Genomic DNA, 17,122 nt, shown 5'->3' on the forward strand with positions numbered 1-17,122 from the left:
ACTTTGTGTTGAAATTTGCTACAGTACCTAAGAGTACCATAAAATTTTGCTTACCATAGAACACACGGTACAACTTACATTGAGTATCTTGCTTCAGAAGGGGTTCTTCTTCCACTCGTTGGATGAGGTAGTCCTGGGAGAGTAATGGCAGGCGAACATATTCCATGAGCTCTGCTAGGTACTGCTCTCTGTTTGACAGATCACCACTCACCCAGCTCATCACGCACTCAAATACCTAAAATATAAAGTAGCCAAGCACAAAATCAAAATCAACATTCGATACAAAAATCACAGGATCACAGGGTACCTGATGAACCAAGCTGTGATTCATACATCAGGCTGCAAGCAACCACATTCAATAGCCTGATTGACCACACTATCAGCCATACGACATACCTTGAGGTTACCTTCAGGTGCTTCTGGGGTTTAGCGTCCCAGCGGCCGGGTCGTTGACCAGGCCTTCTGGTTGCTGGACTGGTCAACCAGGCTGTTAGATGCGGCTGCACGCATCCTGATGTACAAATCACAGCCTAGTTGATCAGGTATCCTTTGTAGGTGCTTATCCAGTTCTCTCTTGAACACTGTGAGGAGTCAGCCAGTTATGCCCCTTGTGTGTATTGGAAGCGTGTTGAACAGTCTCAGGCCTCTGATATTGATAGAGTTCTCTCTCAGAGTACCTGTTGGGGTTTTCTGCACATCCTGCCATGCCTCCTGGTCTCATGTGATGTTATTTCTGTGTGCAGGTTTGGGACCAGCCCCTCTAATATTTTCCACCTAAAAATTATTATGCATCTCTCTCGCCTGCACTCAAGAGAATATAGATTTGGGCTCTTTAGTCGGTCCCAGTTTTTTAGATGTTTTATCGAGTGGATTCTAGCAGTAAGGATCTCTGCACACTCTCCAGGTCAGCAATTTCTCCAGCTTTGAAAGGGGCTGTCATTGTGCAGCAGTACTCCACCCTAGAGAGAAGTCTTAAAAAGTATCATCATTGGTATAGCATCTCTTAGTGTGAAAGGTTCTTGTTATCCAACTTGTCATTTTTCTTGTAGTTGTAACAGCCACTTTATTGTGTTCTTTAAAGGTAAGGTCTTCCAACATGAGTACACCCAATGTACATTACATTGCCTTTTCGTTCTATGCTATGATTTGACCGAGTTTTGTTTTATTGTGAGAGCCGCAACTGGACACAATACATGATAAATCCCCGGCCTGACGAACCAATCAACAACAACCCAAGGACCCCTCTGGAAAGCAGCAGTCATATTCTTCGCCAGAAAAGAAGGAGATGGTTGCAAACGAACAAACCTACTGCCGGGACCAAACGAGCAGAAACCCCTGCGCCGGAGGCGAGCATGAAGCTCCCCGATCCGACCCCGAGAGGCCAATGCCAACATGAAATGTAGTAGTATAATTTAAGTAGTATAATTACTACAAAAAATATAGTAATTACCCAAGTGTAATTACAGATTGTGAGCTATGCTCATGGTGTCCCGTTTTCCCAGCACTCTGTCATTTAATGCTTTGAAATTACTGACAGTTTTGGCCTCCCCCACCGTCTCACCTAACTTGTTCCAACTGTCTACCACTCTGTTTACAAAAGGGAATTTTCTTATTTTTTTGCCAGCAGCTTTGTTTCGTTAGTTTAAATCTATGACCTCTTGTTTTTGAAGATGGTGAGAGAAATGGAACTTTAGTTACTTATAGACATATATACTAGTTTCCCCAAGTAAGATTTTTACTTACAAGAACTGTATACAGTCTAAAATATCTGTATGACGGTAGAGTTTATTCTCGGTAAGAACCCTGAAAAAACTGAATTTCTCCCATAAGAACTCTTAACAAACTTCTATGAACATATTCTCCGAAAATGGTCTTTGAAAAATTTCGGTCTTTAACTCTGAAAAATGATAAGGAAACCCGAAGCGCTAAACACGATTTTTTAAATTAACTGGAAACCCGGAGCGCTACCATCCTTTTTTCCTGAAAAAAAAAAAAAAAAAAAAAAGACGCTGGCACTTCATCCCTATCATAATTCTTCCCTATCATTTCTTTTGATTCCTGTTGTTATTTTGTATGTAGTGATCATATCGCCTCTTCTATCTTTTAGTTTTTGCATATTTAATGCCTCTAACCTCTCCTCGTAGCTCGTCCTTCAGTTCTGGGAGCTACTTAGTGGCATGTCTGTGCACCTTTTCCAGTTTATTGATGCGCTTCTAAAAATATGGACACCATACAACCGTTGCATATTCCAGCTTTGGTCTAACAAAAGTTGTGAACAAGTTCTTTAGTATTTCTCCATCCATGTATTTAAAAGCAATTCTGAAGTTAGAAAGCATAGCATAGGCTCCTCGCACAATGTTCTTTATGTGGGCCTCGGGTGACCGTTTTTATCTTGAACCCCCTCTAGATCTTTTTCTTTATCAGAATTTTTTAAAGATTTCTCACATACTTTATAGGTTGTATGGGATCTATGTTCTCCTATTACACATTCCATAACATGGCATTTATTCGCATTAAATTCCATTTGCCAAGTGGTGCTCCATATACTTATTTTGTCCAGGTCTTCTTGAAGGGCATTACAATCATCTAAGTTTCTTATCTTTCCTCTTACCTTAGCATCATCAGCAAACATGTTCATATAATTCTGTATTCCATCTGGTAGATAGTTTATGTAGACAATGAACATTACCGGTGCAAGAACTGAATCCTCCATACTGATACTCCACTTGTGACATTTCTCCAGTTCGATACATTGCCTCAGATTACTACCCCCATTTTTCTATCAGAAAATTTTTCAGCCATGTTAGAAGCTTACCTGTCACCCCTCCAATATGCTCGTTTCCAGAACAACCTCATATGTGGAACTCTGTCGAAAGCCTTTTTTTTTTTAGGTCCAGATAGACGTAGTCAACCCAACCATCTCTTTCAGGAACCTCACCCCGAGGACCCGGGGCCGAGCCGTCCTCCACACATCCCCGCCTCTAAAGAAAAGGCAAGAGCAGCCGAAAAAGCAAGAACGAAGGCGGGCCCACTGGTCAGACCCAGAAGCTCCGGCAGGAGGACCAGGCTCTTGAGGTTATATCTTGAGGTTATCTCGAGATGATTTCGGGGCTTTTAGTGTCCCTGCAGCTTGGTCCTCGACTAGGCCTCCACCCCCAAGAAGCAGCCCGTGACAGCTGACTAACACCCAGGTACCTATTTTACTGCTAGGTAACAGGGCCATAGGGTGAAAGAAACTCTGCCCATTGTTTCTCGCCGGCGCCTGGGATTGAACCCAGGACCACAGGATCACAAGTCCAGCGTGCTGTCCGCTCAGCCGACCGGCTCGAATACCTCCGCCACCACTCTGGAAAGGGACTCCTGAGACTGCCCAAGTCTCAACGCCAACTAAACCCTGCCCTGACTCCGAAACCCTCAGACGCTTCGGAGCCGGAAGCAAGAAGGGAGGAACCGGATGGACAACAGAAGGGGGAAGGACAAGGGGGAGTGGGGGAGGACGGAACCAGAGCTGAAGCGACTCCCACTCCCAAGTCTGGTCCCTAAAACCAAAACAGGGCAGTTTCGGGGCATCCGGGGAAGCAACTAACCTAGCACATTGCAGTAACGTAAATCTAGCATGTAACGCAGCTATCGCCTGCACCCTCAAATCACGATCAGTAGCTTGGGTGAACTGGAGCACATACAGGCAACTAACGTCGCACGACTCCAGGTCAAAAGAATCACCGACCCAACAGGCAACATGACGGAGACAACCGGTGATTGTGCCGAAGAGACAAGGGGACAGAGCAACCTTCCAACTCGCACAAAGTGAGAGGGGACTCGAGGGTCACATCCATCGGACCACGGAGCCCCCGCGGGGTTTCCCCAGGGCCCTTAGCCTTATTAACACGCTAAGGGAAGCCCAGGAAGGGTACTGCGAACCAGTGCCCAAGACTACCAAACAATCTGCTAATAGCTGAACCCCTGGGATGTGTCCACTCACAGGGGCCTAGCAAGGGGTACAACCAACCATACAAAAACTGAGAATAGATAGAATTATGGATATATATACATCCCCAACACAGAAGAGGCAACTACCAAGATAGACCCCCCCCTCACCACGCAAACAAAAGCAAAACCCTGCAAGAAGACAACGCTGTGCAGTACCCCGCACCCTACCAGTGATGAAAACTACCCCCCCCTACCCAGAGGTAAACACGGGCAACAAAGACCCCAGTTAACTCCAAGAGCGGCAAAGTACCGAGCAGTAAGAGACACAGTGGGGGGTAGATCCTGAGCTGACTTGTGGAAGGTGGTCCCAAGCCTCATGGGTAGTACTTATAGGGTACCTAGGGAAAGTGGCCCTAGGCGCATGCAGCCCGAGTACTGAAGAATATTACTCCTGGCTCACAAAACACCAGTAGAGACAGTCCACACCACAAGGTACAAACAAGAGACAAAATGCAGGAGCCAGAGGCACAAGACCACATCAGCCCGAGAACTGCGGGGTGGATCGCCAGCGTGGGGGTCTGGGGCTCCTCCCTTACCCCTCCCAGGGAGGGTAGTTGTTGCGCAGACAACAGCATGGCGACATAATGATGTCATGGTCGTTTGCCAATTTTCGTTTGGGGAGTTCTGTCCACTCGTTCGGCTTTCGGTAGCAATAGTTTCACCAGAATAGGAGTTTGTTTTGGGGCGCCTACCTTTCTGGGTGCCAGATTCGGTTGATGGCAGACATAGAATGCTCCCAACCACACGGGGGTTTCTATAGGCCATTGCTCCTTGTGCCTCTCTTGAGGGAGCCAGGTTCTGGCTCGTGGTCCCCAGTAGGCAAGAACTCCGTGCACATTGATTGATGCAAGAAAGTTATACATATCTATTCAGCCTGGATAGCTTCGAAGAGCCGATGGGGCTCCCCCCAGAAAAATTAATTTTTCAGGTGTTTACATTATCAAATATCTTCAAGGCATTCGTGTTTCTATTGTAATAATAATACAGTACAGTGGTGCTTTAATTATGGCACAAACAGTAAAATAGCAAATTTCTCGCTGCAACGAAAAGGCCCATAGATCAATTTATCCAGAAAAATGAAATCACTCTGTTAATAATTGTCTTATTTATTAAGCTTTCCATGAGTAACCGCAAAGATCTAATGAATTTAAATGAAAAAGATCTAATCAACCATTTATAAGACAGTATAGAATGATATAATAGTAACATTAATTTGAATCTACAGGAATGTGCATCCTTACCTAAAAAAAAAAAAAAAATAAGCATTGGAATCACTTCATACCTTTTCTTCTGATGGGGTAGTGAGTCTATCACTTGATATGAGTTTGGTAACTTGTTGTGAAGTTAAGGACAGGAACTCTTCACACTCTACCACCTCTCTGAAAAATAAATGTAATATACAAACACCTTATTAAACCCAAGTTACTAGCTGTAAAAGACATAACACAAGCCTTTTAATACACATATACAGTACTGTATATCTATGAACATTATTTAAATCTTACTAATATGGACTAACTACCAATATAAAACATGTTATTCTCTCTGAGAACAACTTTCCAGACAGCCCAATCTACATATATCCACTAAGGCTACATCAATTTCTCTTTATTATCTTGAAATGTTTTAAATATAAATCTCTAATTTATCCTTCCAGGACATTAGTTACTTTCCAATGCTTCAAGCACCCTGTGGCACATTCAAAAATGATAAATCCAGCATTGAAATGCCTCAAATTAACAAATCCACAAGGGCCGTGACGAGGATTCCAAGTCCAAGAGCATCCTCGTCACGGCCCTTGTGGATTTGTTCATTTGATGCATCACGCTATTGTGATCTCTGTGTATTGAAATGCCTCTTTCTGGTGGGGCTCCTCAGTGGGCCCCTGGAGCAAGCAACATGTATAATGTCCCACCATACACTTGCAGGTCATAAAGTCTACCAAAGATCAGAGAGAGAATCTGGTTCACTCAAAGAGGTGCAGAGAGCTGGGAACACTACATCAACGTAGACCAAGAGGAAATACCACAACAAAGGAAGAGCTCCAAAACACACAACTGTAAGGAAAATATTAGCAGCCCTAACAACTGGGAAGATGGTAGTTTGTTTCCCCCCTTATCCCCAATATATATGGCCCTGGCAGCTCGTAGTCAAACCAGTCTCTAAATTTGAAATGAACTGGGACACATCTATAGGCATTTCAGAGTTGGACACCAACCAAGAGGTTGGTGATAAAGGCCAAAAATACCAGTCATGATCATCGCCCCATGGCACAGATGATGAACAACCCTCAAACTTGCACAAAGGGTGAATGGGTTCAGAAGGAATATTCATAGCCCACACTGAACCAGTGGGGATTGCCAGGCCTGAAGGGTAAACTGAGCAGGACACCTATGCACTGGGAAAGCTACGACACGCCAGAATGCCAACACAGTCTAGGCTAGCTCTGAAAGCTGACCTCAACACAACAAAAGAACAGCAGTCCATATAGGACAGTCCAAGAGAGGCTGATTATTAGCTGAAACGCACACACTTTTGGGACACACTCCACAGCTTGCTGATGATCCAGGAGCCCTAGAGCAGACAAGTTTTTCATTCTGCATTAGCAGCAGAATTGAGGGCTCTGCCAATGCACAGCATGACCCCAATCCCCCCCTCTGTCCACAAACTAATGGGAGGTATGGGTTACACAAGTGCACCCTTGTTTTCAAAGATTCAATTTGTTCACATTGTTGGGGGGTTATCTTGAGATGATTTCGGGGCTTTAGTGTCCCCGCGGCCCGGTCCTCGACCAGGCCGCCACCCCCAGGAAGCAGCCCGTGACAGCTGACTAACACCCAGGTACCTATTTTACTGCTAGGTAACAGGGGCATAGGGTGAAAGAATCTCTGCCCATTGTTTCTCGCCGGCGCCCGGGAACAAACCCAGGACCACAGGATCACAAGTCCAGCGTGCTGTCCGCTTGGCCGACTGGCTCCCTCACCGGGGGAGTTAATTTGAAAGTTTTTGAGGTTTTAGTCTCTGAGCCCAGTAGTGGTCTTTAGTGATTCGTTTACTTTCTGGATGCTTTCCCAATGATGTTGCAGAGTGTCACCTGCTTCATGCCCCTTTGTGAGGGGGGGCCAGGTCCTGGCTCTGTTTCCTGTCAAGCCAAACAGAACTCCATGGCTGATGGAATCTACTAGTTGGGAGCGATCTTTAAGCGATAGCTTCAGGAAGCCACAAGCAACTGAGAAATTGGCATGTGAAGCAAATGCCAAAAATTGGAACAAACACAAGCATAAGCCCCTGCAGGACATTATCAAAAGTATAGCCAATACTTTTCTGGAAAAAAATCCAGGACCAGGTAAGTGATAGGGACACAACATGATCTTCCTTAGGGAGCACCAGGCAATAGAAGTTGTAACTAGCAGAGGTAATGAACTTCCTCTTCCTAGTTGTCAGGGATGCTAATTTTTACCTGCAGCTGTGTGTTCTGCAGCACTACCTTTTAGTGAAATTTCCTTTTCATTTGGGTTAATGTCCCCAGCTCCCTGTGCTCGAGGGGACCAGATTGGAAGGATTTTTGAGTCACAAAGGCATGATGGAACATCATATGCATAAAGTTATCCAGGTGGCTAGTTCATGGAGCCACCAAGAGGTTCCTCCCAGAAAAAATATTGCAAAGCAATTTTTTAAATATTATCTTGTAGCATTTTTGTTTTTCTTCCAATTCCCAATATTTTACAAGTATTGTAGTGCTTCATATTTATGACTATACTCTTAACACACACAGTTTTAAATGGTTCAAGAGCTTGACCTTAATACCTCTGTCATTCCATGTTCATGGTTCACTCACAGGACAAGATCAGAAGCGTACAGTCTCGCAATCCTTTCTTCAAACCAAAAGGAAGTATTTCTCACTTGTACTTCTTTCCAGATATTCATTTATTCTTCTGCCTATCACTGCTTTATCCAGCATTATTCTGTCAATTGTGCTATATTGTATTTGAAAAATAATGATACCAAGCACATACTATTCTCCAGCTTCATCAAAACTACTTAATCACTCGCCAAAGTGGAGGAAACTAACTTTTTAGCTTACTGGCCAGTCGGGCTGGGAACTTGATGAAGTTACTGGCTCAACTTGGATTTCTCCAGTCCAGATCTTAAAAAACAACGGAGTCTATTGTTATAAGATATTTTACTTCATTTTATTTGTACTATACTGTATAAATTTGAAGAGAACCTAAGAAATTATTACAGCCTAAAATTGTAATTTGTCAAGTTTTCTTAAAGCTAAATAGACATTTGTACAACATATATGAGGGACATGAAGGGTTCACTGTCAAAAGTTGTCTGCTTGCATGGGGCAAACAACTCATTCACTTTAAGAAGTTACGTGTTTCCAAACAAATAATTACAAAAATCTCTAACACACAAAGATGTCTTCAGTTCATTTCAATTTGCTTCACATCATCTGATCAGAATACAGTTAATAGTAAATTATATTTAGTTACTTTTGACAATCTGAAAATGCTAAATGTATACTTTTTGAGCAAGTTTAGAAAACCTGAAACTTAACCTTTATCAGATAAGTATCCAACCTGCAAAAATATCTACATTTGTCAAATATTAAATGCAAACTTTCACAGAAAAATTGACCTTGAATCCCATATGCTGGTTTGGTTGCCACATTGATGAAAGGCACCACATGTTTAAACTGAGAAAAAACAAGAAAATATAATAAGGAAAAACAAGTACAGCATCTAAACAAGGAATATTAATTCAAAGAACAAACTAGTAGAGTAAATAGAGTAGATCACCAGGGGGACACTGCTGCAACTGCATTTCCAACAAATTAACAAATGAGATAAGGGGCTAGACCATTTATTTTCTTATTTCTCCACTACAGTCCCTGAGGCTTCATGGGACATCGCAGAAAAATAATCTGTAGAAAGTAATGCATATAACTATCAAATACTGTTCTGAACTCACGTAAAATGCTGTTCTACGTAGCTTTCTGCAATGGAAAGTAGTTCAAGACAGCCATGAAGGTCTGCAAAGGCTCGGATACCAAGACAGTTTGTAGGGTGAAGCTGGGACTGAAGGAAATCGCAACAAGCATCCCGAACATCTGTTAGCTGAAGAAGATTGGCAGCAGGGAGAAGAACCTGGAGGAAAAAAATATGATTATGCAGAATGCAATCTTGAAGCTGGGAGAAATTAAGAGAATACCACAAGTCTGGCAATGATGCCAGTAAATTATCTACCGAGCTTTGATATTTTATTAACAGCATCATACTAAAACTAAGTCTAAAATTTACAGCAAATAGATGATGTTCTTTCTCTCAATACAAAACCAACGTTGAATGTAATGAAATGCCATTTTCTGGGCGAGTCCCTGAGGCTCCCCGGAGTTATCCAGGCTGAATGGATATGTATAACTTTCTGGCATCAGTCAATGCATGGAGTTCTTGCCTACCGGGGACCACGAGCCAGAACCTGGCCCCCCTCTAGAGAGGCACGAGGAGCAATGGCTTATAGAGACCCCCCCCCCCACCCTTATGATTGGGAGCATTCTATGTCTGCCATCGACCGGGATAGGCACCCAGAAAGGTAGGTACCCCAAAACAAACCCTTATTCTGGTTAACTATTGCGACCAAAGACTGAACAAGTGGACATAACTCCCCAAACGAAAATTAGCAAACAAGCATGATGTCATCATGTCGCCGCGACGCTGTCTGTGCAACCCCCCCCCCCTCCCCAGGAGGGGGAAGGGGGGGAGCCCCAGACCCCACCATCGGCGACCCAACTGTTAGTTCTTAGGCTGGATGTCAAAAATGCGAAAACACCGCCGACCGGAGGGAGGGAGGGATGCCAGGGAGCCTCCGGAACTCGCCCAGAAAATAGCGTTTCATTACATTCAACGTTGGTTTTCTGGGGGGAACCCCGTCGGCTCCCCGGAGCTAACTACCCAAAGATAAGGAAAAACAGGGAGTTACCACGGAGGAGGTCTGTCCTCACTCCTCAACGAGAAGACGAGACAACTGGCTGCAACCACCGACCCAAGGCAATGCAGGCCTGACCAGGCCCAGGAACATTCACCAGGTAGCAAGCGGCCAGGACCCTGTTCGATCTCCAAAAACCCCGGGCCCAAATGTCCACCCAAGACATGTTGCCAAAGACGGCAGCCAAAGCAGCAAATTTACGAACATCGTGGGCCCGGGGAAAAACCGCAGGCTAGTTACACTTAATAACCCTGCAGACAACCTGAGAGACCCGAGTCCAGGAACAGGGAAGAAGGGAAACCGGATCAACCCAGAGCGCATCCCCGGCAACAGAAGCCGTGGCGCGCAAGTAACGGTGGAGAGCCGCAACCGGACACAACACATGATGCACACCCGGCCTGACCAACCAAGCATCAACAACCCACAGTCCCCTCCAGAATGCAGCTGTCTCATTCTTCGCCAGAAAAGAGGGAGACGGCTACAAGTGAACAAAACGACCACAAGACCGAAAGAGCAGAAACCTCGGCGCCAGAGGAGAGCATGAAGCTCCAACCTGACCCCCAGAGGCCAATGTCAATAGGAAAAGAGCTTATAAAAACAATCCCGAATGGAAGGGGGCCACAACAAACCTGCATGTGCCGGCATTCGGGTCAGGACATTCAGGGAGACAACAGGCCTCCTTCAGGAGCTCAAAGGAAGGCCTCTATTTGCCCTTGTCCTGAATACTGTTATCTTCGCACCAGTAATTATTCCAAGCACTGGACTGCTGGGATACTGCCAATGTCCAGATGATTAGATTTCCATCAACAAGAAGGATTATCAACGTTACACGATGGTTCCGGAGACGCTGGGACCACGTGTGTTGTACCAACGTCTTGCCATGTTGCGATAGCCTATCAGTGGATCACATGCAACATTCCAGTAGGATTGTTTGCTAAGCACAGAGGTATTGTACTGGTATGGCAATGGGTGATTGCTAGCTTAGAAAGACTGACAAAATGTTATCTGTGCACTGGAAGGACAGACACGAGGTGAATATGTTGACAGGTATTCACACGGGCATTGGTGTACAGTGGCAAAGTAAACTTTGCAACACGGGAAAATGTATAAACCCAATTGTGTCGTGGACTACAATGTAAATATGTACTTAATAGATAAATGTGACCTGATGGCTGGAGCCATCAAGAGTAAAAAAAAATCTGTAAAGTGGACAAAAAACATTGTTTTTCACATAGTGGATGTCACAGCGTTGAACTGCTTCAATATATATCGTACGAAATTGGGCAAGAGACCACCAACCCGTACATTCAGTCATGCAATGGTGTTGCAATTGCTGGTGAAATAGAGGGTGGAAGGTAGTATTGTGATACGTGTTCATAAACTAACAATGCCTCACACAGCTCCTGAAAGACTGGGGTACAAAAATGTGTTTGCTGTACACAAGCTTGGATACATGAAAGTACAGTAACACACAACATTGAGTGCGTAGTTACCTTGTGCGCTGCTGACCGTTTCACATCTCGGTGATTGTGATAATTATCTCACACTCATCCAGTAATATTTATTGTGATGTCTGCAGTCTGTGATTGTGTATATTTAGTAAATATGTTGTACCTGTATATAACTGAACATGTATTATTATAAAAATGAACATTGTTTGTGGACACATTTGTCACACGTGTAACACAGTTCCCTTCAACAATATAGATGTTCTACAGTATGACTATTAAAAAACTTCATTATACATAGGAAAAATCAGAAGATAACAAAAGAAATGCAAAAGAATTTGTGTGCAAATACTGAACATAAAATTATTTGTGGGAACTTGCTCTTCTTGAATGTGGCAGGTGCTCGCCTCCAGAAGTCTCCGCCACAGGAAACCACTCGGCCCTGACATTACACCCTATTTTGTGCACACCACTGCAGCCGGAGTAAGTATTTGTTTGCATTTATTTAAACATATATGTGGTCAAGGGAGGGTTTTTAAACAATTTTGTAGCGACATAAATTTTTGGAAATAATTTTTTCTGGCACACCACGAGGGGGGTGTCTCACTTTATAATGTGGCACAGTGCAGTGGTTAATTTAAATTCTAAGGAGGCTATTTAAATATTTAAAAATATAGTACTTTTGTTTAAAAATATTTCCAATAAATTAAAAAGAAAAACTATCATTATAGAGATAAGAGGATACAGTATTTACATCTATGTTGTAACTAAATTTATATTGGCCACATGCCTGTACTAATAAGAACTGGCAACTATGCAAGAACCAGCATATATCTTACCTGTACATTCTCCTCAGTAACTAACACTTCTGCAGTATATACATAATCAATAAGAAGTTGCAATGCACTGCCATCAATATCTTGTAATACTATTCTTTCTTGACGGCTTTCTTCAAAACCTGAAAGAGAAAACTGCCGCATGAATCTTGATATATTATTACAGTAAGCAATGTCGTTGATACATTGAAGTAATATAATAAGTTCATACTAAAATGCCTGACAAAACAGCATTTCTGTAATAAGAGATTACAAATACAGTAAATGTTTCCCAAAATACGACAATCCTTAGGACTGTTTGCCAATTTTCTATATTTCCTAATATTTTTCTCATCTGCAACATAGAGTAACCATATAAGGTGTCTTCATATAATCATATAACGTGCCTTCTAAGGTGACACCTACACCTGAAAGTGTAGGTGTCTTCATGTGCTAGTCACTTTAAATCTTCACTTTCCCACTACCCTCATCAACCCACCTTCTTGGCAGCTACCTCATCTTTCTCCTCCTACCCTCAAATTTACAGCAATGCAAGACTAAACCAAACCATTCTCCTATCATCAAATATTTCTCTCACACACATGCAAAGAACTTGGGCCCGAGCACACTGTTTACTTGCTTCTCCTGACATGTTGTACACCCACACACTGTGCACAAAGGAGCTGGAAATTCACCTCCCCAACCCTTAGCAGATATATGGAAAAAAGCTAACATAGTACCAATCTATAAAAATGGTAGTCAGGAAGAACCTCTAAATTATTCTTATAAATTAACCACATAATTATTAGTAATAATGAAAGCTCCCCACAGAAATGCCTATAAACTTTGACATTTTAAAATTTTCGCATTCTATTATGGTTCATTCTACTAGAGTGCCTTCCATCAATTGAAATTCGTTCCAAGGTAAAACAAAGTGCTTAATATAATAAAGTTTTGACAAGATTATGTACACTATGTTACTCAGTATATATATTAATATTTATTAATATTAAAGTACAATACTCACTAGTAAACATGGCATGGAAGTATGGGCTGCAAGATGCCAACACCATTTTATGAGCGGGGACCTCTGTATCGTCAGCAACTAGCACAACATCACAAAGCTGGCTTTGCCTGCAAGAATAATCTTCGCATTAGTTTTCTCTACATGGAGAAGTTTTAATAAATTGCCAATATCTAAGGAAATAAGTTGGAAAGTTACATTAAAACAAGGTAAAAAACCAGCGTTGAATGTAATGAAACACCATTTTCTGGGCGAGACCCAGAGGCTTCCCGGAGCTATCCACGCTGATATGAATGTATTAAGACTGTAGCATCAGTCCAAGCAAATAGAATTCTGCCTTCCAGGGACCACAAGCCAGAACCTGGCCCCCCTCAGAGAGGCACGAGGAGCAATGGCCTATAGAAACCCCCGAGTGGTTGGAAGCATTCTATGTCTGCCATTGACCAGGTCAGGCACCCAGAAAGGTAGGCGCCCCAAAACAAACCATATCTGGTTAAAAAAATTCTACTGAAAGCTGAACTGTTAAAGAGAACTCTCCAAACAAAAAACAAGCACGTCACAACGGTCACCGCGCCGCTGTTGCGCAGCTACCCCGTCCCCCTCTCAGATCCCCTACGCCAGCTATCCACCCCCATTTCAGAGGCTGGATGTCAAAAACTGCGAAAACTGCCAACCGGAGGGAAGGACACCCAGAAAATGGTGTTTCATTACATTCAATGCTGATTTTCTGGGGGAAGTCCCTTCAGCTACCCGGAGCTACTTAACCAAAGATGAAACGAGAGGGACTTACTCTTCAGCCTGGTAAAGCTCCGGGGAGCCGACAGGGCTCCCCCCAGAAATGTCTTATTTCACAATAAAATATACAATTTCTTATTATTTATTTCCACTATATACACTCACTTATTCTGTATTTACATGTTTAGGCACCAGTCTTGGACATTTAGAAGTCAAGAAGACTGTGATACTCGTTGAAACATCGGACATGGCACAGAGGGACCTGACGCTGTACACCAAGTCATCACCATTTTTCTTTTCTGTTCCCTCTTGGTTGTTGACCAGCATACTACACACGCACGCTGGCCTACTGCACGCTTTCCAGTTGGTGGTAAAAACCTGAGATTGTGTGTCAAAAAGGCATCCTGTAAGCGAGCCTGGGTGTTGGAGCATGGTGCAATACCAGGATCATAATGGGCCTCTGTACACCAGGAATTACTTTGCCAAACTTCTGTAAACTACAGTAAAATTGAATGCACGAAAATTACGTTTACCACCTGTTTTGACAAGATACATATTGTAACTGTTCAGCATTGTTACGTCAATAAGGTGGAAACATTTTCTTGGTCCACTTCACTGTTTTCCGTACACACTCCACTGCCCCCACCATCATATCACATTTATCCACCAAACGCATGTTGATGTTATAGTCCAAGACACAATCAGGTTTATAGATTAGTTCTCTGGTGGTTCTGTTCACCTTGCCACTGTCCAGCATTGTTCCAGCGTGAATGGTGGTCAACATGTTCACTTCACGCCTGCCTTTCCACTGCACTGAAAGTATTCCACCTGTTTTTCCGAGCTCGCAATCACCAACCTGCATAGCACATGGAAACATTGCATTTCCCTTCGTTTTGCCTTCACTGTGCCACACACTCCAGTTCTATTATCAAGCAAGAACCTAGTTAGCAAGGGACTGGTATAATAGTTATCTGTGTATAATATGTGGCCCTTGTTCAGATATGGTGCAAGCAGCGACTTCACAACACTACCTGAAAAGCCATGTTGGTGATTAGCAGGAATGTCTACATTTGTACCCGTATACATTATCATATGTAACAATTCCTGTTTCACAGTCACAGAGTACAAAGAATTTCAATCCAAATCAGTGGCGTTTGGAGGGAATATACTGCTTGAAGGCAAGACGTCCTTTGAAAAGCACAAGGGATTCGTCAATCACAAGCTTCTGAGCTGGTACGTAGAAATCCCTGTACTTTCCGATAAGTTCATTCAGGACGTGCCTTACCTTCCAAAGCCTATCATCATCATTCCGGTCTTCATCATTTGCAAAGTGAAGACGCCTGAGGATTATCGCAAATCGGTCTCGAGACATATATTTGCTGAACATTGGTGTTGGAACAGTATGGTCTTTGCTCCAATAATGGTCGATTACGTGTTTGACACAATGTTTCAACAACATACACAGTGCCAAAAACACACACATTTCACCTACAGTCGTATCTTTCCATAGCTGCAAACGTGAATAATTGGATAACTCCTCCTCATCAATGAGATCACTCACATATTTGTTCGTCTCATGAACAAGATGTTCCATTAGCGGCTCATCAAAATATGCAGTAAAATAGTCCATTTCGCACATATCTGCACCTTTATCAGGGAAAATGTCTAATTCCAACATCCGAATTATCAAAAACAGGAATTTGTGGAACAAAATCTGTCCCATCACTCCACACAAAAACACCGGGTGTCTTTCGAGAGCCAATAGCGGCACCACGGCAAGGAAACCGTGGACCAGGAGCCGAAGCAGGTCTAGGAACAGTAGGGGTGGGCAGGGACGGTGATGGAAAATTCCTCGATGTTGAGGGTCTTTGTTCATGTGGTGCCATGCGGTGCCGCATGGCTTGGCCAGATGCTGCCGACGCGACAAATTGTCGCTTGGCAACACCACACACACCTCCACTGGCACTAGCGAAACTATTTTCTGATTCTAAGTTACTAAAACCGGAAAATGATTCACCTTCAGAATCGTCGAGCAAAACATCAATATCTTGCAAGGGAGCACATGAACTGTGTGGTCTTGCACAAATTGGGGTCGAGTGAGGGCGAGGAGGCATGGGCGAGATGCTAGGGCTAGGCCTAGCCCTGGTGGAGCCAGCATGTTCACACTCGTCGTCGGTCGTATCCACCTCTGAGGGCTGTGTGTAGTCATGATCAAAGTCTGAGTCGTCTATATCAGACTCATCACCATCCGGGAACAAATTAAGAGTAATTTCGTCCTCAGTCAGAGGTCGCGAGGAATGCCTCGCTGAGCGGAGTCGGTCGTCGGAACTTTATGCACTCGCCATGGTGTCCGCCGGGTCACTGAGGTCTGTACACAAAGAGGACCCACGCTGGATTTTTCCCAGGTGGGGTTTGTTTATGGTCAGTTGAGGCTCGCCGATGACTACCCCTATCCCACCCGGGGCGTTTAAATTATAGCGCTAGACACGAAATCATATATAAATGATATACGCGGTTTCGGTTTTGTCACTGATATCATATATATATATGATATGCGCGGTTTGAGGGTTAACTTACTGCTGTTGAAAAAAAAAATCCCAAATTTATTTTTATTTTTAACACTTTCGCCCGGGCATGACGCAGCATTGCGTCATCCGTTTACTGTCGGTAATGCTGGGGATGACGCAGCATTGTGTCATCCACTTTAAATAATCGCCAAAAATCAGGTTTTTATCCGATTTTTTTTGGACTGGTTTTAAAATGCGCGCCGATGTCTTCCCATTTTCTTTGTTGAGCCTCGTGGCCCTCAGGCGGCTTGGCACACGCCGTGGGCCCATTGTTTTCGCTCCACTGTTGTGACCAATGTCACCTCCCCTTGCATCTCAAACGTGTGAACATTTCGGCTATTTTCCGTGGCTACATTTCTTACTGCGGCTTTAGAAACTATCTACGCTTACTCCACGATGGATAGTGATCATGAACAAGGCCCTTCCAGGATGAAAATTGCGAAAGAAAGGCTTAAAAAGGGCGGGAATTGGGAGTGTAGCTGGAAGGCGTCTGAGCGCTCACTTGCGGCTAACGCGTGGCCCGTCTTCAACTCGTCGGCGGTTGGAGCACGA

At 43.6% G+C, this 17,122-nt stretch overlaps 1 protein-coding gene across 7 annotated transcripts in view; it reads right to left on the bottom strand.

Annotated features, from left to right (window-relative positions):
* The window catches only part of kel (kelch protein), a 65,014-nt gene that overhangs the window by 43,673 nt on the left and 4,219 nt on the right, over nt 1-17,122 (bottom strand). For all 7 annotated transcript variants that reach the window (XM_045769122.2, XM_069304001.1, XM_069304000.1 and 4 more), the window contains exons 3-7: nt 13,272-13,378; nt 12,269-12,387; nt 8,968-9,143; nt 5,273-5,369; nt 79-235 (exon numbers count right to left, since the gene is read on the bottom strand). In XM_045769122.2, coding sequence (XP_045625078.1) covers nt 79-235; nt 5,273-5,369; nt 8,968-9,143; nt 12,269-12,387; nt 13,272-13,378 — 656 coding nt within the window. The remainder of the gene's footprint in view (nt 1-78; nt 236-5,272; nt 5,370-8,967; nt 9,144-12,268; nt 12,388-13,271; nt 13,379-17,122) is intronic.

This window comes from Procambarus clarkii, chromosome 51 (assembly GCF_040958095.1).
Source record: "Procambarus clarkii isolate CNS0578487 chromosome 51, FALCON_Pclarkii_2.0, whole genome shotgun sequence".
Lineage (NCBI taxonomy): Eukaryota > Metazoa > Arthropoda > Malacostraca > Decapoda > Cambaridae > Procambarus > Procambarus clarkii.